General features: G+C 35.6%; 1 protein-coding gene, 2 long non-coding RNA genes and 1 pseudogene across 3 annotated transcripts in view; 2 read left to right on the top strand and 2 right to left on the bottom strand.

The window, feature by feature from the left end:
• Positions 1–26,985, top strand: part of PIGB (phosphatidylinositol glycan anchor biosynthesis class B) — a 40,499-nt gene that overhangs the window by 7,067 nt on the left and 6,447 nt on the right. Inside the window, exons 4-9 of the mRNA XM_081795870.1 lie at positions 412–516; positions 2,452–2,582; positions 14,028–14,168; positions 22,121–22,172; positions 23,303–23,514; positions 24,119–24,183. Coding sequence (XP_081651996.1) covers positions 412–516; positions 2,452–2,582; positions 14,028–14,168; positions 22,121–22,172; positions 23,303–23,514; positions 24,119–24,183 — 706 coding nt within the window. The remainder of the gene's footprint in view (positions 1–411; positions 517–2,451; positions 2,583–14,027; positions 14,169–22,120; positions 22,173–23,302; positions 23,515–24,118; positions 24,184–26,985) is intronic.
• On the bottom strand, positions 2,745–6,586 carry LOC145715560 (uncharacterized). The gene is made up of 2 exons (XR_014137802.1): positions 3,590–6,586; positions 2,745–3,461 (listed from the first exon to the last, which is right to left on the bottom strand). It is a non-coding gene; the product is annotated as an uncharacterized LOC145715560 (long non-coding RNA).
• LOC132669084 (uncharacterized) lies at positions 6,965–10,620 on the bottom strand. The gene is made up of 2 exons (XR_009605989.3): positions 9,042–10,620; positions 6,965–8,801 (listed from the first exon to the last, which is right to left on the bottom strand). It is a non-coding gene; the product is annotated as an uncharacterized LOC132669084 (long non-coding RNA).
• Positions 14,880–14,974, top strand: LOC132670537 (U6 spliceosomal RNA; annotated as a pseudogene).

Here is a 26,985-nt window from a genome sequence, read left to right as displayed (position 1 = left end):
CTGAATGAGCTGATACATATAAAGTACTTAGTATGATACCTAGTACACATTACTGTATATAGTTCATAAAAATTTAACAAAAACCACTAAATGTCCTTGTAAAATAGAATCTTAACACAATGAAATGTTTTGCTGGCTATCTAAATTAAAAGTAGTAGTGTTGTAATATATAAATTACAGAGCAAGAATGAGAATGATAAAACTACCTTGGGCATTTCCCTGAAAAATTAATATAATTTTTGTAAAAAAAAACAAAACTATTTTTGCAGAAGAATACTATATTGTCTATTTTTGTACTAAGAATGGCCTTTAATTGATAGTTGGATCAGTTTGTTGATTTCTTATGATAATTCAACATGAACCATTAAGATGTTTTTAATATCTTTTTTTTTTTTTTTTTAACTGTTGAAGATTTGGATTCCTAGACTTGCCCAAGCACTTCTGTCTGCTGTAGCAGACATCAGGCTTTATTCATTAATGAAGCAACTAGAAAATCAGCAAATGGCAAAATGGGTGGTAAGTCCTAAACACTTTAGAAACTATGTCACTTACTTCATTCCTACAGGCGTGAAACACATGGAAAAATATCAATTCTCAAAACAGCTTCAAAAGATAATTTATACAACTTTTTCGAGGTACTTCCATAATGAAGAATAACAAAATGCAAGTGGTGCATGCCATATATTTCCTTCTGATTGCACCTTGGGTGACAGAAGCCACTGATGCCCTCAAAATCTGTGAGAGGCTGAACCCTAGGAACAGCCTGTTTAAGGACCTTCACTCATCAAACCTGTCAGAGTCCTTGCCTCACCTTCCATAAAATTCAGTAGGATTGCTAGAGGCACCTGGGTGGCTTGGTTGGTTGAACGTCAAACTTCGGCTCAGGTCATGATCTCGCAGTTTGTGGGTTCGAGCCCAGTCTTGGGCTCTGTGCTGACAGCTCAGAGCCTGGAGCCTGTTTCAGATTCTGTGTCTCCCTCTCTCTCTCCCCCTCCCCTGCATGCTCTCTCTCTCTCTGTCTCTCTCTCTCAAAAATAAATAAACATTAAAAAAAAAAAAACTCTTAAAAAAAGAAAACTCAGTAGGAATTGCCTACCTCACAGATCACATCCACTGTTTACAGGCTTTGTTCACTACCTCTAGCTACCTGAGACTGAGCCTAAGAAGTACGTTTTCACTGAAGCATTCCTTCACCTCTAGCTAGAATGTTTGAAATAGACTCTGTAAGGGAGAGAATGTAGTGTAGAAAACTGTCTTTTGTCAGACTTTTTATTTCACAGTAGGGAGATTCCTGATCTCACACTCAGTCTTGGATTCAGCCATTCAGTGGTTCCCATTGAAACCATATTCTGAAGAGTGATTGGATTCTTTAATATTGTGGTTAACCTCACTTGGCTCTTTCCTAAATTAAATAAACTTATATGAGCCAGCTTAGAAATCTTACTGCCTTTTTAATCCTGTCTACTGGAAAATGTGTTCCAAGTTCCAAGTGACCAATCAATCAACACATTTCTGGAATATAATTTATTAAATATTTATTAATAAATATCAATAATTTAGTAATCATTAATAAGACATCTGCTGGTAGGGTGTTTGTTTGCCTTAAAAAGACAGATTGGAGTAGTGATTGACTCCTTCCTAATTTGATTCAAGGATAAAATCAGTCTCTATATACTGTACATTGCTGAAGGCTCAACCTAAAATGGCAAAAGCATAATGCCTTTGAAATCCTTACTCCAGAGTAGCAGTACTAGATTCTTCTGGTTTAAGAAAAGTCTTTAAATCCACAAACAATTGGAACATTTTTTAAAGGCTACATTTCAAGAGACAGGAAGCTAGTTTAACATCCTTGCACCAGCTAACAAGCTTTTTGGAAGACATTTGCTTTGTAGACTTGACGGTTCTGTTTGCATGTTCTCCCAAAAACTGGTTTATTATTTTAGTCAATTTCCAAATTAAAATTTAACGATACATCCTGATAGTCATGTTTTTATTCTCTCCTGTGCTGTCTTAATTTTTCATCAAAATATAAGGCAACATTCCCAACCAAAGTCAATAAAAAACCGTCAAAAGACTTGTCAGTAATAAAAGGCAATTTTCAGGAATACTGACTGGAAGAATCTACTTATGAACTTCAGTCTTCTCTAAGCTCTATCATCAACCTGTTTTATGCCTTCTCTTAGTGGGAAGTGAGACTTCAATCAAATGCAATGCCATAAGAATTTACCTGAAAATATAAACTTAACTTTAACATATATATATGTGGAATCGTCACAGACCTGTGTGTGATATAACTTCTTGGAAACAATGTTTGGGCATGTCTGTTTTCAATATCATTTACCTTTTGATGTGATTTTTGCAGTATGTTGACTTGCTGTTTTCCATAGAAGAAGGTAATACCGAGCTTTTCCACTTCCCATTCAATATATGTTTGCTTATAATTGTTCTTAGTTTTTTTGCCAGTTTTGCTCTTGGTTCACGTGGTATTGCTGTACCAGAACTCTTACAAACACCATGGAAACTGTTCTCACTATAATTGCTCTTTTCTACTATCCTTTGGAAGGTTCAAAGTCTATGAACAGGTGAGATATATTACTGTTAATAATCATGTACGAAACTTGAAAAATCTTAAATATCAACATATGTAATGTCTGGTGGACTCCCTAATGTTCAAGTTTATTAAAACCACACATTTTCAGTTGATATATTTATTATAGTAGGAAACAGATATATGCAAACTAGGCAATGAAGGGCAGTTTAATAAAAGGACTATGTACAAATGTTTAGTCAGTGTTTAGAAAAGTCAATAAGGAGATAATCAGAGTACCCCCGGGCTAGTCACAGGAGGAGATTTCTGTTACTCCTTCGTCCCCAAGGAGAGGAAATTGTTACAGGAATCCATATAGAACTGTAACTTTCAGAGAGGACCCCAATAGGAGACAGGCACAGCCAGCCTTTAGCCATAGCAAGGAGAAAGCGGGGGGTGGTGGTTAAAATACTCTGACTCAACTCTTCTGCCCTCCAGTTAACCAAAGCCAACCAGAAGCCAGAAAGCAAGTGGGCTCATTGATGTAGTCCAGACAGGTCAGCATCCCTCCACACAGAACAAGTTTAGAGTAAAGGAAAAGAGATATGGAAGGGCAGACAAAAAAATTTATGGATCCAGGAGATTAGGTCCAATATGGCAGCATAAGAAGATCCTGAACTCACCTCCTCCCTCAAACATACCAACTCTACAGGAACATATGGATTATTGCCTCCCAAAAAAGATCTAAAAATGAGATGAACTGCTGTCCACAACAAAGGGTAAAGATAGGTAAAAAAGGCAGAGACACAGTCTCACGACCCCCCCCCCCCAACAGAATGGCAGCACCCAATAGGGAGGGTTCTCACCAGCTAGGCATTTATTACAGAAGAGCAAGGGATTGGTGCTCCACATCAGGCACTCCAGGTCCTGGGATCTGTACCAGAGAAACAAGCGCCCAGTACATCTGGCTTGGAAAATCGACAAGGTTGATGTCCGGGGTCCCCAAGTGCTATCGGAAACTGAGATTCCCCACTTGGAAGGCTCACATGTAGGCTTGCTTACCATTTAGACCCAGTGGAAAAACAGTAGTTTGAGAAGTATCCAATAGTGACCCACAGCAGGAGGGATATCACAGGTGTAGAGGTCTTCTCTGTGGAGAAAGGGGATCAACTCCACATCAGGAACACCCCCTTCTTGGGGATCTGCATCAGGAATATGGGTCCCTATGATGTCTGCTTTTGAAATCAGTAGGGTTTAACTCCAGAAGACCCGAGGCCCATAGGAAATCTAGACTCTGCTGTTTAAGGACCTACAGACAGTATCACTTGATCCAAGAACCAGCAAAGAGGCAGCAGTTTGAAAATCACCTGAGCCAGACATAAGATTTAATGACAAATTTTAGGGTACTGGAGAGGCTGGGCACTTTCTTCAGGAACAGAAGTGCCAGTAGACACCATTTTTCTTGTCCACCTTCAGCCTAGCTAGCCCAACACTGGCAAGCAATAATTTAGTACTTTCCATTTACCTCACTAGCATAGCTCATCATTCTCCTGCAGACCTGCCCCACCCAACCCACCCACCCTGGCAGGTGCCCCTCCAAAGCAGCTCCCACCCAGGGGGCAGCCTCTGTTGGGACTGGTACCCCTTCACAGTGACTCCAGCCCTGGGATGGGGGTAGATAGCCCTGCCCACCAGCATACCACACTAGTTGTGGCTGGGTTTCAGAGCCAGCCACACTGAGGCCTAATGCTATCCATCAGCATGTCCACAGCAGCCACAGCCAGGCCCCTCAGCCAGCTGTGCCAGGGGCTAGCCTGCCCACCAGCACGCCCACAGCATTTGTGGCCTAATCACAAGAGGTCACACAGCCCATACAGAGGATACCCCTAGAATGCCTGGTTCTGGTGACCAGGGAGAATTGTACTTCTAGGCCCACGGGACACTACCTTTAACACAGGACACATAGCTAATCTACCTAAAACCAAGAAACAAACACGGAGAGATAAAACAAGATAGAGGAATATATTGTAAATGAGAATAAGACAAAACCTCAGTTAAAAAAAAAAAACAAAACCTAAACTAAATGGAGATAAGCAATCTACCTGATAAAGAATTCAAAGTAATAGTCATAAAGATGCTTACTGAACGTAGAAGAGTGGATGAACTCAGTGAAAACTTAAGGAGATAGAAGAAAAAAAAAAAAAAAAAATATATATATATATACCAATCAGTTCTTTACAATACAATAACTGAAATGAAATATATACTAGAGGGAATCAACAGCAAATTAGAGGATGCAGAAGAGCAATCTAGAAGACAGGGTAGTGGAAATCATCCAAACAGAAGAACTAAAGGAAAAGGAATTTTTTTAAATGAGGAAAGGTTAAGGGACACTAGGACAACATCAAGCAGACAAACATTTGCATTATATGGGTCCCAAAAGAAGAGAGAGAAAGGGGTAGAAAACTTATTTGAAGAGAAAATAGCTGAAAACTTTCCTAACCTGGGGAAGGAAACTGATATCCATGTCCAGGAAGCACAGGGAGCCACAAAGAAGATGAACCTAAAGAGGTCCAAAACAAGACATAATAAGGAAGATGCCAAAAAGTAAAGTTAGAGAATATTAAAAAACAGCAAGAGAAGAGCAACTACTTACAACAAAACACCCATACAACTACTAGCTGATTTTTTACCAAAACTTTGCAAGCCAGGGAGACTGGCATGATATATTCAAAGAGCTGAAATGAAAAAACCTATAATCAAGAATGTGCTACCCACTAAGAATTAAAGAGAGATTAAAAGTTTTCCAGACAGAAGGTTAAAGTTCATTACCACTATACCAGTGTTACAAGAAATGTGGAAGGAAATCCTTTAAGCAGAAAAGTCCATAACTAGCAGTAAGAAAATTATGAAAGAAAATTTTCACTACAAAAGCAAAATACAGTAAAAGTAGTAGATCAATCACTTAAAGCTAGTATAAAAATTCAAAGACAATAATTATTTTTTATTGTCTTTTTACTTGTAAAAGTAAAAAGACGAAATTAGTAAAATCAACCACATCTATAATAATTAGTTAAGGGCTACAAAAATAAAAATATGTAAAATATGATCTCAAATACATAATCATGCAGAGAATAATGTACTGTGCTTTTAGAATGTGTTCAAATATAAGCAACTGTCAATTTAAACTGTTGTATACATAGTGTTATACATGAACCTCATGGCACTAAAAATCAATAACAGATACACAAAAAAATAGGAATCCAAGCAAAGCACTATGAAAGTCATCAAATCACAAGAGTAAAGAAACAGAGAGCTACAAAAACAAACAATAAACAGCTAACAAAATGACAATAAGTACATATCTATCAATAATTATATTAAATGTAAAGGAACTAAATGCTCCAACCAAAAGATATAAAGTGACTGGATGGATTAAAAAAAAAAAAAAAAAAAAAAAAAAAAGACCAGTCTATGTGCTGCATAGAAGAGACTCAATTCAGACCAAAAAATATGTACTGAAAGTGATGAATGCAGATATTCCATGCAAATGAAAGTGAAGAAAAAAGTGGTGGTAATACTTAGACAAAAATAGACTTTAACACGAAGACTATAATAGGAGACAAAGAAGCACATTACATAAGGATAAAGGGATCACTCCAACAAGAGGATATAACAATTGTAAATATGAATCCAACATAGCAGGACCTAAATATATAAAGCAAATATTAACAGACCTAAAAGGAGAAATACAGTAGTAGGAGGACATTTTAATGCCCCACTTACAACAATGAATAGATCGTCCAGACAGAAAACAGTAGCTCTACTGACACATTAAATCAGATGGGCTTAACAGACATAGAATAGTTCATCGTCAAACACCAGAATATGTTTTTTTTTTTTTTTTTAAGTGCACATGGAATATCCTCCACAATAGATCACATATTAGGCTAAAAATTAGTCTCAATAAAGTTAGGAAGACTGGAATCTTACCAAGCATCTTTCCTGATCACAACAGTATAACACTAGAAATCAATTACAGTTTTTTAAAAAATGGGGGAAAAAAAATGTGAAGGTCAAAAACATGCTACTAAACAAGCAATAGGTCAACAAAGAAATCAAAGAGGGAATCAAAAAATACTGAGACAAATAAAAATGGAAACAACATTGCAAAATCCTTAGGATGCAACAGAAGCAATTCTAGGAAGGAAGTTTATAGCAAAACAGGCCTACTTCAAGAAATAAGAAAAATCTCAAAACAATCTAACCTTGTACCTAAATGAAGTAGAAAAAACAAAGAAAACCCAAGGTTAGTAGAAGAAAACAATAAAAAATCACAATGGAAATAAATTTAAAAAAAGAAAATATCTGTGAAACTAACAACTGATTCTTTAAAAGGGGGTGCCTGGGTGGCTCAGTTGGTTAAGCATCTGACTCTTTTTTTTTTTTTTTAAGTTTTTTTTAACATTTATTTATTTTTGAGACAGAGAGAGACAGAGCATGAACGGGGGAGGGGCAGAGAGAAAGGGAGACACAGAATCGGAAGCATGCTCCAGGCTCTGAGCCATCAGCCCAGAGCCCGACGCAGGGCTCGAACTCACGGACTGTGAGATCGTGACCTGAGCTGAAGTCGGACGCTTAACCGACTGAGCCACCCAGGCACCCCATGCATCTGATTCTTGATTTCAGCTCAGGTCATATCTCATAGTTCGTGAGTTCGAGCCCCACATCAGACTCCACGCTGACAGTGTGGAACCTGCTTGGAATTCTCTCTCTCCTTTCTCTCTGCCCCTGCCATGTGTGCATGCTCCCCCTCTCTTTCTAAAACAAATAAACTTAAAACAATTATAAAAAAATAAAAAATAAAAAGATAAGATAAATAATGTTGATAAACCTTTAGCCAGACTCATCAAGAAAAAAAAGGACTTAAATCAGAAATGAAACAGAAGTTACAGTCAACACCATAGAAATATAAAGGATTATAAAAGTACTACAAAAAATTATATGCCAACAAATTTGACAACCTAGAAGAAATGGATAAATTTGGAAACATGTATTCTTTCAAGACTGAATTAGAAAGAAATAGAAAATCTGAACAGACTGATTTCTATTAATGAAATTGAATCAGCAATCAAAAAACTCCTAACCACTAAAAGTCCAGGATCAGATGGCTTTACAAACAAATTCTATAAAACTTTTACAGAAAAGTTAGTACTTATCCTCAAACTGTTCCCAAAAATTGAAGACAAAAGAACACTTCTAAGTTCATTCATTGTGAGGCCAGCATTACCCTGATAACAAAATTAGACAAAGACACTAAAAAAAGAGAAGGAGAAGAAGAATATATGAGCCAATATTCCTAATGAATATAGATGCAAAAATCCTCAACAAAATATTAGCAAACTGAATTCAACAATACATTAAAAGTTATCATTTACCACAGTCAAGTGGAATTTATACCAGAGTTGCAAGGATCAATATAAGCAAATCAACATGATATATATACCACATTAACAAAATGAAGGTTAAAAAGCATTTGACAAGGGGCATCTAGTGGCTTAGTCAGTTAAGCATCTGTCTCTTAGTTTCAGCTCAGGTAATGATCCCACGGTTTCATGGGTTTGAGCCCTGCATCAGACTCTATGCTGGCAGCACAGAGCCTGCTTGGGACTCCCTCTCTCTCCCCCCCTCTCTCTCTGCCTCTCCTCCATTCACACTGTCTCTCTCTCAAGATAAATAAACTTTAAAAAAAATTTAAGAAAAGCATTTGACAAAATTCAACATCCATTTAGGATAAAAGCTCACAACAAAGTGGATACAGAGGGAACATACCTTAACCTAATAAAAGCCTTATATGACAAACCCACAGCTAAAAGCTTTCAGCTTTTCATCTAAGATCAGGAACAAGACAAGGCTGTCCACTCTCACCACTGTTATTCCACATAGTACTGGAGGTCCTAGCCACAGCAATCAGACAAGAAAAAGAAATTGGTATGGAAGAGGTAAAACTCACTACTGCAGTTAATATACTACATATCAAAAACCATAAAGTCTCCACACACACACACACACACACACACACACACACACACACACACACAAACTATTAGGACTAATAAATGAATTCAGTAAAGTTATAGGATACAGAATTAATATATAGAAATCTGTTGTGTTTCTATACAAACTAGCAGAAAGAGAAATTAAGAAAACCATTCCATTTATAAATGCATTTTAAAAATACCTAGGAATAAATTTAACCAAGGAAGTGAAAGACCTGTACTCTTTTTTTTTTTTAATTTTTTTTTTTAATGTTTATTTATTTTTGACAGAGAGAGAGACAGAGCATGAGCAGGGGAGGGGCAGAGAGAGAGGGAGACACAGAATCTAAAGCAGGCTCCAGGCTCTGAGCTGCCAGCACAGAGCCCCATGCGGGGCTCGAACTCACGGACCGCGAGATCATGACCTGAGCTGAAGTCGGACGCTCAACCGACTGAGCCACCCAGGTGCCCCAGACCTGTACTCTTAAAACTATAAGACATTCATGAAAGAAACTGAAGATGACACAAGTAAATGGAAAGATATACCTTGTTCATGAATTGGAAAATTAATATTGTTAAAATGTCCATATTACCCAAAGCTATCTCATCAATGTGCCAATAGCATTTTTCTCAGAAATTAACCCTAAAATTTGTATGGAACCACCAAAAAGTCCTGAGTAGCCAAAGCAATCTTGAGAAAGAACAAAGCAGTAAGTATCACACTCCCAGATTTCAAACTATACTACAAAGTTACGGGAATCAAAAAAGTATGGTACTGGCACCAAAATAAAAACATAGATCAATGGATCAGAACAGAGAGCCCAGTGCCTAGGTGGCTCACTAGATTAAGCATATGACTTGATTTCATCTCAGGTCATGATCTCACTGTCATGAAATTGAGCCCTGCATCAGGCTCTGCACTGGGCATGGAGCCTGCTTGAGATTCGCTCTCTCCCTCTCCCTTTGCCCCTCCCCCATTTTGTGTGCTCATGCTCTGTCTGAAAGAAAGAAAGAAAGAAAGAAAGAAAGAAAGAAAGAAAAGAAAGAAAAGAAAAAAGAAAGAAAAGAGAGCCCAGAAATAAACCCTCACTTCTGTGGTCAATTAGTCTATGACAAAGCTAGGCAGGAATATACAATGGGTAAAAGACAGTCTCTTCAAAAAGTAGTGTTGGGAAAACTGGATGGTTACATGGAAAAGACTGAAACTCAACCACTTTTTTCAAACCATATACAAAAAAAAATAAAACAGATTAAAGACCTAAATGTAAGACCTTTAACCATAAAACTCCCAAAAGAAAACAGGTCGTAAACTCTTGGATGTCAGTTTTAGCAATATATTTTTGTCCCCAGGCAAGAGCAACAAAATTAAAAATAAGCTATTGGGACTACCTGGAAATAAAAAGCTTTTTTGCACATTAAAGGGAACCAACAAAATTTAGAGGCAACCTACTGTATGGGAGAAGATATTTTCAAATGATATATCTGGTAAGGGGTTAATATCCAAAATACATAAAGAATACTACAATTAAAAATCACATGAAAAAAATGGGCAGAAGACCTAAATAGACACTTTTCCAAAGAAGACCTATAGATGGCCAACAAACATGAAAATATGCTAAACATAACTAACCATTAGAGAAATGCAAATCAAAACTACAATGAGATATCACCTCACACCTCTCAGAATGGCTATATCAAATAGACAAAAAAATAAGTGCTGGCTTGGATTGGAGAAAAGGGATCCCTCATGCACTGTTGGCAGGAATGTAAATTGTTGCAGCCACTATGGAAAACAGTATGGAAGTTCCTCCAAAAATTAAAAATAGAAATACCATACATATAGTCCGGCAATTCCACATCTGGGTATTTATCCAAAGAAAATGAAAACATTAATACACACTTCTGTTTACTGCAACATTATTTACAATAGGCAACATACAGAGGTGACCTAAGTATCCATCGATAGATTAATGGATAGAGAAGGTTTGGCATGTGTGTGTGTGCACGCACATGCGTGTACACACACACACACACACACACACACACACACACACACACACACACAGTGGAATATTGGCCATAAAAAAATGAAATCTTGCCATTTACAACAACATGGATGGATCTAGAGGATATTAGTGAGGTAAGTCAGACAGACAAAGATAATTACCATATTATTTCACTTAAAAGTGGAATCTAAAAAACAAAACAAATGAACAAACTTAACAAACAGACTCACAAATACAGGGAACAAACTGATGGTTGCCAGATGGGAGGAGGGGTGATTGGATGGGAAAAAACATGTGAACGGGATTATGAAGTACAAAGTTCCATTTATAAAGTAAATAAGTCATGAAGATATAAAGTATAGCATTGGGAATATAGTCAGTAATGTTGTAATAACTTTGTATAGTAACAGATGATAACTACATTTATTGTGGTAAGCATTTTATAATGTACATGTCAGATCACTATATTGTACACTTGAAACTAATAATACTGTGTATCAACTATACTTCAATTTTAAAAAGTAAATTAAAAAATATATATGGGCCTGATTTGGGCTTGTATAACAGGGGAAGCAAATGCCAAGCAAAGGGAACAACATGAGCAAAAACACAGGCTGTAAAAGGGTTTTATCTTATCGTGGGCAGGTTGTCCATTCTGCCACACACTCTAGTGTTCTCACTTCTGTAGTGAGAAGAGAAGAATAAGGGATGAGTCAGAAATGGGACTTCTGCCCTTCTGCAGAATTTAGACTTTATTCTGTAGGTTGTAAGAAACTATTGAATATTGAAGACTTTTGAAAAGCATGACATAACCAAATATGATTTAGAAAGAATTCTCTTGCAGTACCAGTATTTAGGATATAGTGAAAGGGGGAAAGCCAGAATTTGATCTAATTAAAAAACTAGTATCCATTCTTCCTATATAAAAAGGTTGTTGGGAGAATCAAATCAAATAAAATCATTTCTGCATTAGACTCCTGATTGCAAGAATAGGCATTCAGTTAAGCATACCTATATGATGAGAGCTTTACTGTAAGGTTAAAAATAAAAATAAGGAAAAGAGGCACCTTGTAGCCAGGCACAGAAGAAAATTATAGAGTATCTCAGCCACATAAATGAAATGAATGAATTTTATAGAATCCAAGGCAGTTTTGAGGAAAAGTCTGTTCTGTTGTGTCTTTATAGCCTCGTCTGTGAATCTGTTTTGGTTGTCTAATTTTAAGCTTATAGCTAGTCTCCCTTTCTGTCCTCACTACCAACTGTCCAACATTCTCTATACATTCAGTTTGAGAAAATCTGATTAGGTCTGTTAAATGCATTATCCCTATTTGGACATAGTTTCACACTAGCCTGTCTTAGATTGCCTGGGTTCAGATGCCCTCCCCTGATTCAGTCAAGCAGGGAAGGTCATGTAGCACAGACGACTACTGCATAAGCATTCTTCCCTGGATAAGCATGACAGGTACTATTCCTGGCCTTAGAATATATGACATTTTGCAAACTTCTTTAAAAATGCAGTTATTACAGGAGGGCCTGGGTGGCTCAGTCGGTTAATTGTCCGACTTCGGCTCAGGTCATGATCTCACAGTTGGGGAGTTCGAGCCCCGCGTCAGGCTCCTCATTGACAGTGCGGAGCCTGCTTGGGATTCTCTCTCTCTCTCCCTCTCAAAATAAATTAACTTAAAAAAAATTTTTAATAAAATAAAATGCAATTATTATAAATGAAAGATTTAATGATGGTGTGAGAATACCTAAGCATTGATTTCGGTAAAATGATAATAAAACGTCTCTCATTAGAATTCAGTGAGAATCTATATAAAACATATAGCACAGGGTCTCTTACAAAGTAAGTGCTCAGTAAGTGTTGCTGATGACAATGATGTTAATTAAGTAAAGGAATATTTGAGGGCAATACAAAGGAAGGAAGGAAGGAAGGAAGGAAGGCAGGCAGGCAAGGAAGGAAAGCTTGACGAAGGGGAGGAGGGGGGAGGAGAGGAGGAAAGGAAGGAGGGAGGGAGAGGGACGAAGGAAGGAAGGAAGGAAAGAAAGAAAACAAGAACTATGAAAATATTCCTGACAAGTGACAGAACTTGATGTAAAATGATGGGAATGGGAAGGAAACAAAGTGGATGTGTGGGATGAGATACTGCTATTTAAGGGACTCTAAAATTTTAAGACTGAGAAACTGAGTGATACTATTAAATATTAGACACTGAACAGTTTTCAGAGAAGGTTTGGAGCTTATTTCAGACACTTTGATTTTGAATGCCAGTAGAGATCTGTGTAGAAATACTCAGAAAAAAAGTAAGAAATACAAGTGTGAAAGTTTGGAGTGAGGTTAGGACTACAAGTGTACATCCATCCGGGGATGCTGTTAGTAGTTTCACTACAGCAGAGGTTGCATTAGGATGTATGCAAAACAAACCAACCTATGAATATATTTTATTTCACCTGCACAGTGGCTTTTGTTTTGTTTTTTGAAGAAACTACTTGGAAACATTTTAAAATTGGGAGATCCTACATAAAATCTGGGTTTCTGGTTTCTTTTGAAAAAATGAGAGGCCCAGCAACATTTTGGGCAAGGATTCCTTCGTGTATCAGAGCCTCCCCATGGTCTGCATCACTCATTTTTATTATTTATGTGGTCTCTGTAGGCACTTGAATTTGAAATCCCTGCTCTTATATCCTCACCAACATCAGAAATTTCTCTATAGCTACTTATTAGTTAATAGATATATGATGGTACCATAAAGTTGTTTTGTTTTCCTTGCTTTAAATTTTAAGCAGGGCTAAGTCTATTTCCATGTAATAATCTACTGTCTGTAGTCCTCATGATTAAATTATTAGTCTCCTTTAGCCAGTTATTGAGAGATGTCCTAATAATAAAAATCCACATTTCTATCCATGCTCTTAGAGTTTGTATAGTAGGGTTTGTTTTTCTAAATCAATTATACATACATATTTTTCATTTGGATAAAATTAGCAGCTTACTTTCAAAAGAAGATCATATGTACTCAGAAGCTCATCATTGCCTAAATAATCCTAATGTTTCCTTAAATGCATTTATTTTCTTTTTCTTAGAGAATGGTTTTGTGTGACTTTCTTTTATCTCCTTAAGAGAGACTTGATCATTTTTCCATCGGGAAAGCAATTGGCAGAGTTGTATAGCTAAAAATTATTATACCTTTCAGCAAACAAGACCAACATTAAGACAATGAATAGCTTCTTAATTTAAAAGACTAGAATTGGGATATCAGAGCTGGAAAAGACCTTAGATATTACCTCTTTTTATGGATAAGAAAAATTAAGAGTCAGAAGTATAAGTAACTTACCCAAGATCACATAGCTATTTATACCAAAAGGAAAATGCTATTATTTTTTTAAATGTTATATTACAGCATAAATTGTAGATCACTTCTAAACTTGTTTCCTATAACACATTTTCCTTGCTTATAGTGTCAAGTACTCATCCCTGGTGGCACTTGCCTTCATAATTCGTCCCACGGCTGTCATTCCATGGATACCTTTGGTCTTCAGACATTTCTGGCAAGAACAGAAAAAACTTGATCTTATTCTGTATCAGTTTTTACCTATAGGGTAAGTATGGCTACAATCCATCTATTAATTTTAATAACCTATAAATTATAGATTATGAACAAGATTTTACATTTGTAGTCAATTATTATATCTTTTAATGTCAATGAGAATTATCAGACTAAGGAAACAATATTTCCAAATTTATATTTTATATTTTTATATTTATGATTATGGTTAATTGTAATTAATTTGCTTCAGTGGGAATCTTTGCAATTTTTCTAATTTAGAACTTTTTATACTTCATTTCCTAAATATATCTCAAATACATTTTAGAAATACGTGATTCTTTTATATTTGTGTAAGGCTTTATAATTTATAATGTGTATTTAAGTATCATTTCATGATCACAATTCTTGGATCTAGACAATGTAGGTATTTTTAGTTTGTAGTAGAGGAAACAGACAAAATTAAAAACGAGTTAGGTAGAGTCATTGGTTGGTAGCTGTGATAGAACTGGGATTGAAACCCATGTCTTCTGTGCTCAGTTCACCAGCATATATACTAAAGTTAGGGGGGCGCCTGGGTGGCTCAGTCAGTTAAGCATCCAACTTCGGCTCAGTGCATGATCTCACAGTAAGGCTCTGTGCTGCCAGCTCAGAGCCTGGAGCCTGCTTTGGATTCTCTGTCTCTGTCTCTGTCTGCCCCTCCCCCACTTGCACTCTCTCTCTCTCTCTCTCTCTCTCTCTCTCCCTCTCTCTTTCTCAAAAATAAACAGTAAAAACAAAAAGGTTTATACTAAAATTGGAACAATACAAAGAAGATTAGCATGGCCCCTGTGCAAAAAACAACCCGTTTCTTCTAATTTTGAGCTCCTAGGATCATACATATCCCAAGTATCTAGTAGAGTATTCAAAACAATTATTTATTGAAAGGGCTGCATGCATTCTCTTATAACAATAATCTTTTTAATATACTAGTATTCATGCTGTCTGAGTATTTTTGGGTAGGAGTTAAAAAGGGCTAAATCATCTGGAAGCCAAGTTGCCACTGCTGTCATTTCTCAGATTAACATTGTTTTTAATGTATTATATTCATTCAGTAAATATTTGTTTAATCCTAGTATGTGCCAGGTACTGTCCCAGGTGCCAGAGATATAGCAACTTAACAAAGTCCCTGCCTTTATGAAATTTATATTGTAGTGGGAGAAGACCATTAAAAACATGAGTAATATATATTTGTCAATTGATAATACATGCTATAGGGAAAAATAACAAGAGATAAGCATAGAATGCTAGTGTAGGAGGGAAGCAGTTATTTTTTATAGGGTAAATGGGGAAGACCACCATGATAAGGTGACATTGGAGCCAAAACCTAAAGGAATTGAGATAATGAGATAAGGAAAGAATATTACAGGCAGAGACCAGCAAGTGCAAAGACCTTGACATAAGGGTGTATTTGGCATTTTTGAGGAACAGCAATGAGACTGAGCTAAAGGAAAGTGAGTTTGGGAGAACATGATAGTGAGGTCAGAGAGACAGCAGAGGCTCAGATCATGTAGGCTTTTACACAGGGAGATGAAAAGCCTTTTTTCTTCATCAGCAATACGATGTATAGTTTATTCATTCAACAAGTATTGATGTTTTGTATCAAGCATTTGATGATTCAGAAGTGAGGAAGATGCAGTGTCTGCTCCCAAGGTCAAAATTGGTGGAGGGAAAAGAGATAGAACAATAATTCTTGACCAGCAATATAAAGTGTTCTAAGTAGTTATATAACAAAATGTTATAGGAAAAAAGATAATAAAAAGCCTAATTCTGCTTGAAGGGGAAACATTATATAGGGAAACATTTATAAAGTAGGGGAAGTTTTAAATAACATCAAACATGAACATGAGTTTGCCAGGTCTAGGGAATCAGCATGCTTCAAGTTGTAAAAGGCCTGAAGGAGCCTATTCATATAGATCAAATACTTGTTTATTTTGAAGGGAAATATAGGAAAGAACAAATGAGATAATGTATATGAAAATACTTTGAAATTGTACAGTGCATTACAGATATGATTCACAGTCCTAATTAGTCTTACACTCTCAAGTATTGGTACATAGAGTTTGGCCCTAGCCAACAGCCTTTTATGTATTAAGGACACTTTATTTTTTTTTAATGTTTTTTTAAGATTTATTTTGAGAGAGAGGGAGAGAGAGAGAATCCCAACCAGGCTCCACTCTGTCAGCGCAGAGCCTGACATGGGGCTCAAACTCACAAACTATGAGATTATGACCTAAGCCAATATCAAGAGTCAGACACTAAACCGACTGAGCCACCCAAGCGCCTCATGCATCCTTTCAAAATAACCAGTTGCAGGGTGCCTGGCTGGCTCTGTTGGTAGAGCATGAAATTTGATCTAAGGGTCATGAGTTCAAGCCCCACATTGGGGGTAGAGTTTACTTTAAAAAAAAAAAACAACAACACAAAATTCATCTAATCTAAACACCCCCACTTTGTAGATGAGGCAGTGGAGGTTCAGGGAAGAAAATGATACCTGCAAGCTCTTTTGGCTGATCAGGGTCAGAACTGGGACTAGAACCAAAAACCTCTACACTTTGGGCTTTTTATTTTGAAAAAAAGAAAAGAAAAAACAAGCAAACAAACAAACAGTTGCATATCCAGACAAGAATAGTATCTCTAAATATGGAGAAAAATCTTGCTTTAGTCTTAGGAAAATTTCTAATATGTATGGACCTACTTCTTTTTGCCTTTTACATGACCTTGAGAATTTGGGACATCATTTTGTCATTCATTCTGTAAAATCAAACATAATTCAGTTGTCTTTCAGCTGCCACATTCTCTCACCAACAATTAGCAAGACAAAACATAGTATGGGACATCATTATAGATCATGTAGACATTAAGGAGATAAGAGGATAATATGAACAACTTTTTGCTAATAAATTTGACAACTTAAATAAAATAGATGAATTCCTAGGAAAATACAACTTACCAAAACTGGCAAAAGAGAAAATAGTAAATATGAATAGTACTATATATAATAAAGTGAATTTGCAATTAAGAACTTAAAGAAACGCCAGGCTCAGATGGCTTCACTGGTGAATGCTACCATATATTTAAGGAAGAAAAAACATTAATCCACACAAAATATTCCACAGAATAGAAGAAAAAAAAATTCCCAACTCCTTTAATGAAGATCCCATACCCTTGATCCCCAAATCTGACAAGGAACCTTGCAAGAAAAGTCAATTATAAATCAATCTCTCTCATGACTATGAATGCAAAAATCTAAACAAATCTTACCAAATTGAATCTACTGATATATTAAAAAGGAGAATGAATACATAACCAAGATTGGTTTTAGCCCAGGAATGTGAAGTAGGCTTAATATTTGAAAATCAATCAGTATGAGTCATGACATTAACAGAATAAAGGAGAAAATTCATCTGACTATCTTAATAGGCACAGAAAAGCCATAGGATAAAAGCCTATTCATGATGGGAGAGAAGGGAAGAACCATTAGAAAATGTGTAATAGAAGGGGTCTTCATTAACATGACAAAGATTTCTATAAAATGTTAAAGCAAAATCACACTAAGTCTTGAAGCACTGAAATCCTTTTTTCCGGAGACTGGAGACAATACATGGATGCTCATTATTTCCATTGCTGTTTAACAGTATATGTCCTAGCTAGTGCTGTAAGGCAAGAAAAACAAATACTTGGAAAAAAAGAAGTAAAACTATATGGCATGACTGTATGTAGGAAATCCAAAAGAATCTAAACAATTAGGATTAGTAAATAAATTCAGCATGCTCACTGGATACAAGGTCAATATATGAATACTGATTGCCATTTGTATACTAAAACTAGTGGGTAGTCTCAATGTATCTTGCTATAAAATATGTATTAATTACAAAAGATAATTTTACAGTAGAGAAACTTGACAGATACTTCCTTAATCAAGTGATCAAAGTTAAGGGGTGCAAGCCTGGCTCAATCGATTGGTAGAGCATGCAATTCTTGATCACAGGGTTGTGGGTTTGAGCCCCACATTGGGTGCAGAGATTACTTAAAAATAAAAATCTTAAGTAAATAAATAAATAAATTTTTTGGAAGTGATCAAAGTTAACATTGCCAGTAATTGGAGAGGTCAGTATCATGAAACTCCTGATTAGAAGCAGAGAAAACACCTTGACCCTTCTGTGGTATTACTGCCATAATGCATAGCCTGAATCTAATCATGAGAAACCATCAGGCAAACCCAAATTGACATACATTTTAGAAAATAAACTGACTTGTATTCTTCAAATATGCCAGTCATGAAAGATAAGGAAAGATTAAGTAAATATTCTAGATTAAAGGAGACTACAGACATACAACAAGTGAATACAAAAAATAATCAGGGTTTTCTTTTTCTTTGTATAAAGGACACTATTGGGCCAATTGGCAGAACCTGAACAAAGTGTAAATTAGATAGCCATAAAAATTTAATATTAATTTCTTGGTTCTCATTATTTGTGGTTTATGTAAGAGAATTTTCTTATTTTTAGGAAATACCACTAAAAGTATAGAGATGAAGGCAAATGATGTCTGCAACTTATTAAACAGTTCAGGAAAAAATGCATATTTAGAGAGAGGAAAGAAAAAGATAAAGCAAATATGTAAAATGTTAACTTTTGGGGAATCTAGGTGAAGTATATATGGGAATTCTTTATACTATTCTTGAAACTTTTCTCACTCAGAATTATGTCAAAATAAAAAAAGGAAAACTATAATTTACAGTGGCATCAAAAAACATCAGATTTCTATGAATAAAATAATGAAAGGCGTACAAGAACTCTACACAGGAAGTTATAAAACTTTGGGAGAAACTAATGAAGACCTAAATAAATGGAAGAGTATATATACTATCTTCATGGATAGAAGACTCAATATTTTAAAGATATCAGTTCTCTCCAAATTGTGATCTATATATTAAGTGCAATTCCAACTAAAGCCCAGTATGGGGTGTGTATATGTATGAATTGATAAAGCTGATTTTAAATTTTTCAGTGGAATGCAAAATACCAATATTAGCTAAAAGAATCATAGAAAAAAAATGTTGGAAGACTTACACTAATAGATATTAAGACTTATTACAAAGTTATAGTAATTAAAATAACTTAGAATTATTGCAAGGTAAAACAAATAGACTGGTGGAACACAATAGTCCAGCAACAGGCCCAGACATATAGTCGCTCATTTATAACAACAGTGATAAGGCAGTAGAGAAAGGATAATTTTTTTCAATAAATATATAATTAGCTGGATATCCATTTGGAAAAAAATTAACTTTAACTCCTCTTCCCATAAGCAAATAAATGAATGAATAAATATCCAAAAGAATTATAGATCTTAACATAAAGGTAAGAGAGTAGCACTTCTTCAGGATATAATAGAATATCTCCATGAACTTGAGGCAGGCAAAGATTTCCTAAATAGAATATAGTTAAGTATTAACTATAAAGGAGAAGATAAATACATTTGAATACATTAATATTTAAGACTTTTGTTCATCAGATTCACCACTGAGAGTGAAAAAGCAAGCCGCAGACCAGAAGATATATGCAATACAAAAAACATCACCAAGAAAAAAATTCCAATCAATTATATACAGAACTTGTAAAAATCTGCAAGGCAGCAATAGAAAATTGATTAAAAGACCTGAACTTCAAACGATAAAATTTAAGTGGCCAAAACAGGCACATGAAAAGATGTTCAACGTCGCTCCTTATCAGGGAAATACAAATCAAAACCACACTCAGATACCACCTCACGCCAGTCAGAGTGGCCAAAATGAAGAAATCAGGAGACTATAGATGCTGGAGAGGATGTGGAGAAACAGGAACCCTCTTGCACTGTTGGTGGGAATGCAAATTGGTGCAGCCGCTCTGGAAAGCAGTGTGGAGGTTCCTCAGAAAATTAAAAATAGACCTACCCTATGACCCAGCAATAGCACTGCTAGGAATTTATCCAAGGGATACAGGAGTACTGATGCATAGGGGCACCTGTACCCCAATGTTTATAGCGGCACTCTCAACAATAGCCAAATTATGGAAAGAGCCTAAATGTCCATCAACTGATGAATGGATAAAGAAATTGTGGTTTATATACACAATGGAATACTACGTGGCAATGAGAAAAAATGAAATATGGCCTTTTGTAGCAACATGGATGGAACTGGAGAGTGTGATGCTAAATGAAATAAGCCATACAGAGAAAGACAGATACCATATGGTTTCACTCTTATGTGGATCCTGAGAAACATAACAGAAACCCATGGGGGAGGGGAAGGGAAAAAAAAAAAAAAAAAAAAAAAAAAGAGGTCAGAGTGGGAGAGAGCCAAAGCATAAGAGACTGTTAAAAACTGAGAACAAACTGAGGGTTGATGGGGGGTGGGAGGGAGGGCAGGGTGGGAGGGAGGGCAGGGTGGGTGATGGGTATTGAGGAGGGAACCTTTTGGGATGAGCACTGGGTGTTGTATGGAAACCAATTTGACAGTAAATTTCATATATTAAAAAAAAAAAAAAAAATTTAAGTGGCCAAGAAGTATAAAGATACTCACCTCATTAGTCATCAAAGAAATGTAAATTAAAACCATCATGACATGCTAGGGTACATCTACCCAAATGGCCTAAAAAGATACAGAGCCCTTACATATTCCTGTGGGAATATAAATTGATACAACCACTTTGGAAAACTGTAAGAATTTATTAAGGCTGATTGCACCTAAACCCTAGGGTCCAGTAATTTCAATCCTAAGTATATACTCAGCAGAAATGTATATGGGAAACAAAAGTTGCATAAAAGAACATTCATAGCACTGTTCATAATAGTTAAAAAAGGGAAGCATAGTGTTCATCAACAGAATACATACATTGTGGTATGTTATTCGTATTCAGTGGAATACTATATAGTATTGTAAATGAATGAGCTACTGAAATATACAAAAAACTGTGGCTTAATCTCATAAACATAATGATCGAAGGAAACTGGACATAGTACATACAGTGTGATTTCATTTTTGTAAAACTCAATAAAAGGCAAAACATCTACACTATCAGAAGTCAGGATAGTGGTTACCCTTGGGAAGAGAGTAGAGATTGGTTGGAAAGATGAAGAAGCCTTTTGAAGTGCTTCTAATGCTCCATATCCTGTAATCTATATGACAGTTACACAGCTGTGTTAATATAGTGATGATTCATGAAAGCTTATATTCATAGTGTACTTTTCTGTGTATATGTTTATGGTAGGCAGCCTCTGAGATGGCCCCCATTGATCCCATGCCCTTGATATTCATGTACTTGTGTAATTCCCTTCCTTTGAGCATGTGCTGGACATTTTGACTCCATTCTGACAAGTAGAAATGTGGCAGAAGGGATGACACTTCCAACATTGGGTTATAAAAGGACTGTGGCATCCAGGTTGGTGCCCACCTTACTCTGTCTTGGCTGGCTCACCCTGAGCTGCCGATCTCCATGTCAGGAGGTAGTCTTAAGAAAAAGGTCACATGTGGGAGACTGATCCCTGATCTCGACAGCCATGTGAGAGAGTGTGGAAGCAAATTTCCCCACCAGGACCAGTGAAGCTTTCAGATGAAACTGTAGCCCCAGCCAACATTTTGACAGTTCATGAAAGGCTCTGACTCAGAGACACCAGCTAAGCTCCACTTGGATTCTTGACCCACAATACTGTAAGATAATAAATATTCATAGTTTTAAGTTGCCAGGTTGTGGGGTAATTTTGTACAGCAATAGATAATACAGTGTTTATTAATTTAGAAACTTTCCTTAAATACAGCCACTGTCAGTGGAAGATCTTTCAACATGTGTAAATCCACATTCAGTTGGCAAAATTGTAAAGCATTTTTAAAGTGACTTTTGATGCCAAGTATTTGCGAAGCCATATGCCAACATTGGATTTTCAGTAGGTTCAGAATATTAATCACTCTTCTGTTTTGTTTTCCAGATTTATCACTTTAAGTTTGTCTCTGATAATTGATCGGGTTTTTTTTGGTCAAGTAAGTAAAAACATATTAAACTAACAGCTATTTTTAATTTAACCATTTATTACACTAAAAACTCAACCTGACTTCTTAATCTGTGAATATTTGGGAACACAGGCAAATCACTTTTTTAAAATTTTATGGGATACATTAAAAAAAAGCTATTGGCATATACCTTTCATTCAATTTGCTGTGCTTTCTATAAAACATAATTTTGTATTCCTAGTTGAAGTTAAAAGGAGTCTATTTTATGACATTTTTGTCAAGTTTGTACAATTAAGTCAGGTTTGTTAACAATAAAGTTTAACTTTTTAAATGATTTTAATTGCCCCCAAGTTAATCATTCAGAATTCCAAATTAAGCCAAATACTCCCTATTCTTCAAGCATTTTGTTTGACATTTTAATGTCATGACTGTTGATAATGGCCTTTGGTTGTTTTAAGTTCCCTGATTTTAAGGCACTTAGGGGCTCTGGAATCAAACAGCCACAGTTTGAAAGCTAGTGCCCTCATTATTACCTATGTGACCTTGGATAAGTTATGTACTTTTCTTGCCATATATGTACGTTCCCTATCTGGAAATAACTGTGGTATCTGTCTCATAAGGCTGAAGAGTTAAATGAGATACTGCATGTAAAGGCTTACTTACTTACAACAGTGCCTGGGAGAAATGACCACTTACTGTTAACTGCTGTTGTTGATGTTACTATCTTCTTTGTGCTTTAATTCAAATGGTAATGTTTTCAAAGCTTTATCTTAATAATGTGTGATGTCATAAGGTACTAAAGTTTTGAATATCAGTAACACACATACTCATATAAAAACTATTTTTGAGGATCTTTATCTATTATTGCATGTAAAACTTATATTATCAAAATACACATCAACATTTAATCATGCTTTCTTAAACTGCAGAAACTAGCTTATAAATCAAAAGAACACATTAAAACTTGGAATTTAAAAAAAATGAATAAAGAATGATTTCATGTGGTCATTAGTCAAAATTATTAATATAAACTATCATCTTTTTTTTTTTTTTTAACTTCATTCCTGATTTAATGTCAAGATTCTGCCAAATTCTCTAATGCCAAAGATTCATACCTGGCACTAATACAATTCTATTTCTTTTTCCATCAACTATCCCAGTGGACCCTGGTTCAATATAATTTTTTGAAATTTAACGTGCTACAGAATTTGGGAACATTTTATGGTTCTCATCCATGGCATTGGTACTTCAGTCAAGGATTTCCAGCTGTTTTGGGTACTCACTTACCATTCTTTATTCATGGCTGCTTTCTGGCCCCAAAGAGGTACCGAATACTTTTGGTAACTGTACTGTGGACACTGCTAGTTTACAGGTAAGATTCTATTTGTCCAAATAATTAGACTTTTTTAATGCTACCAAGAAATTAACTAAATTCTTCAAAAAGTAAACTGTCTTCTGGAGATGTATTAACTCTTATGATTTGTTAATGATATTACTTAGCAGACAGAAAAGATAATAATTATGCTGATGCTCAGAATGAATACTTCTGATATCTTTAGTTCACTTGTCAAGGATTACAATCAATTTTTAAGAAGTTGAAAACATTTTATTTGCTTCTAAAAACTGAAACTACCAAAATTTTAAGTACTGAAGGACCAGAGAAATTATATTTTTCAATGAAAATGTATATATCTTTATTCCAAATTTGAGTAATAGGACTTAGTTGGATTAGTAATAGAAATATTTTTTAGAATGTAATTGTACTTTAGAATTTCACATTGACATCAAATGTTAGGATTACTTTTAACACATCATCTCATAACTAAAAAAGAGACCGCTTCCTGAAGCATGAAATTCAGTCTCAGTATTTAGAAAAACAGATGTTAACTATATTTCATTTTAAATATATTTATTTCTCAAACTGTCATGTAATATGAGAAAACACTATTTTCTCTTAATATCTGTTTTTATTATAGCATGTTGACCCACAAAGAATTCAGGTTTATCTATCCAGTTTTACCATTTTGCATGGTGTTCTGTGGTAAGTATTTTTATTTAATATAGAAAAAGTTGTATTTATATAGAAATAGTTAAGACAATAAATTTTCCATAAAACACGAAAATAGTTTTTAACTAAGCTAAATGAGAAATTCCTAATTACAAATTATATTACTGCAGTATTCCTTTTGCAGCCTACTTTTTCCTGTGTCCTGTAATGTGAAATAAAAACAGGATTTAATATCCAAAACCTTTGGGTGGTAATATTTCTGGCTGTTAGAAATCTTTCCCTATAAAGTAATGGAATAGGTCTATTTAGCACTTTAAGTTTATGATTAGACTATGAAATTCTTCATTCCATAAATGAAAAATATATTTATAGCTGTTGAAACTACTTTTTAATGTTTCTTTGTACACATCTACCCCTTTAAGACTCACTCTAATGCCTATGCAATTTTTAAAGTGATGCATACCTCTGATTTTATTTTTGACCTTTTCTCCATTTTTCCACTAGGTCTTTGCAGTAATTTTTGTTTTTACATATGACTTGTACAAAGTCTTCTATTCCTCAACTCTGGAAAATGTGAATTTTTACATTGGTTGGTTTGGAAAAACTGAAATTGAAATTACTAACTGCAAGTTTAATTCAGAATAAATGACTGTTGGCTTCTTTCAAATAATCACTAAAAAAAAAAAAAAAAAAAATCACTGAACTAGGGAGGGAAGAAATAAGTAATCAACTGAGACTGGAGGCTGGGAAAAACTAGGTAGTCAATGGCATCAAACTTTTTACTTAAAAAACAAAACAAAACCAAAAAACAGCAAACCACCCAAGGTTAAGCAGCCACCTTTGACCAAGTATACATCATCTCCTACAGATCTCAGATGTACCGTCTTCAGTTGATAGACACACACACACAATCTAAATATTTGATACATCTGAAGTACTGAAACCAAAGGTCATTTGTGTCTCTATAGTCTTACGTCATATAAAAATGCAGGCACAAAAATATAGGCATCAAACAGAACAGCTATTTGGCAAGTCTTAAGAATACTGGGGCCATTCACCAGAGCAAATCTGTTTATGAACCACTATTCAGATTTAAATTTTTGCTTTACAATGATGTGAATTGGAGTTAAAGTTATAAATTGCTTGGTTTTTGCCCAGGTATATTGCCATACTGGAGGACAAATATTTGTGTGTGGTGTTGTTTGGCTAATTTAGGAATTTGGTTTCATTCCATTTGTATAATTTGAGTTTTTCCAGCATTCCACTTCTGTGCCTTCTGTCTTTAGAGAATGTTTTAGAGAAAGACGGAGTTGTGTGAATCCTCATTCCCAGTCCAAAACAATGAATTGTTTAAATGGCAGGTTCCTGGTGACATTTCCAGTCCCAGAGATTGAGATAAAATGCTGATGAGGGTTGAAGAGATCCCCTTCTAATGAACGATAATCAGCCTTTGTGCCATCCTGTGTCCACTCAGAAGGATCCCTAAAGGACCAGGAACTAGCAAAACCCCTCATCTTCTCAGAGAATGTGATCTTTTCCTGTGGACACATGTATCTACAGTCCTTGAATTAGACCTAAAGATTCTAATTCCTAGGAGACTTGTATTCCCACTAAAGTCCGTAGTGAACCAACAGACATTAATCTTTGGATGTTCAGGAACAGTAGCAGGCAGTAGTTCTCTTTGGAGTTGTTTTAAATGGTCCAGTCTGTGTCATGAAATTTTGAGTTTTATTATATCTCAAATCTCAGTTTTTGTTCTTTTGTGACCTCTTTTAACCTGATTTTTATATAAACACAACTCTATCATCAATTGCTATGTAACAGCCACCTTTTAGTGGCTTAAAACTTCACTTATTATGTCTGTAGTTGGCACACTGTCCATTCTACCACATTCTTTTGGTCAAAGCAAGTCGCAAAGCCAGGCCAGATTCGAGAGGAGAGATAAACTTCAGGCTCAGGTAGGGACTGGACACATGAAGAGGAAAAACTGCAGCCATTTTTCAATCTCCAATAATTTCTCTTGCCTAATTTGAATTTCCCTGAGTACTATTCAAAATAGGACCTAACTCTGGAAAACATATCTTCTATATTTGGCTCTTATCCTTAGTGATCTAACCTATGTCAGTTTCCTCATCTGTAAGACAGGTGCCATTGGTCTAGTAACATTGAAATTTTTAGTTGAACCTCTGTCATTTGTGCTGATGAGGTTCCAAACACCTGCTACTAATTCTACATTGGGTATCTGCTTAATTTGTTTCTACCAAAGTGGCCAATGCAAACTTGCTGGTCTCCGATTAGGCCACTTTGTTTCTCCATATACTATTTTTGTCAAAATTGCACATGCCTGTTGTTTCAAAAGCCATTCCCTAAGTTTGTTTTAAAAAACAATGGTACCCTTCCCACCCTCCCAGTTCCCCTTCTCAGAATCACTTAAACTCTTTTAGGTGGTCTGATATTCATCTCTTTAAATAAAATGCTCATAATGCCTTTAAACATCTTTGTTTTTGGCATTATTTAGGACTTCTCGCTATGAAGATGAAAATAGCTTTATTTCCTCAGCAAAGTAGGAAAACAAAATTCTTCCCGATACCACCCTCTGTGCCCAATATTCTTATTACTCTTATTCTTAATAAAGTCTCCTTTCAAATAAAAATAAAGCCTCTCTTCCCCAGGCCCATTCTCCTGTATGTTACATTACAGAATTAAACCACCCTTTTTCTCATGTAAACACTGAATTTAAGTTAACCTAACAGCTTTCCTAGAGTATTTCAAAATGAAAAGTTCAACAGAGAGAACACCTCTGGTTGGTAGAACCTGGTGGAGACCTTTTTCTTG

This window comes from Panthera onca, chromosome B3, assembly GCF_046562875.1.
Source record: "Panthera onca isolate mPanOnc1 chromosome B3, mPanOnc1 haplotype 2, whole genome shotgun sequence".
NCBI classification, from domain to species: Eukaryota; Metazoa; Chordata; class Mammalia; order Carnivora; family Felidae; genus Panthera; species Panthera onca.
Note: the sequence above shows the minus strand (reverse complement) of the source record. Positions and strands in the feature narration are given on the sequence as shown.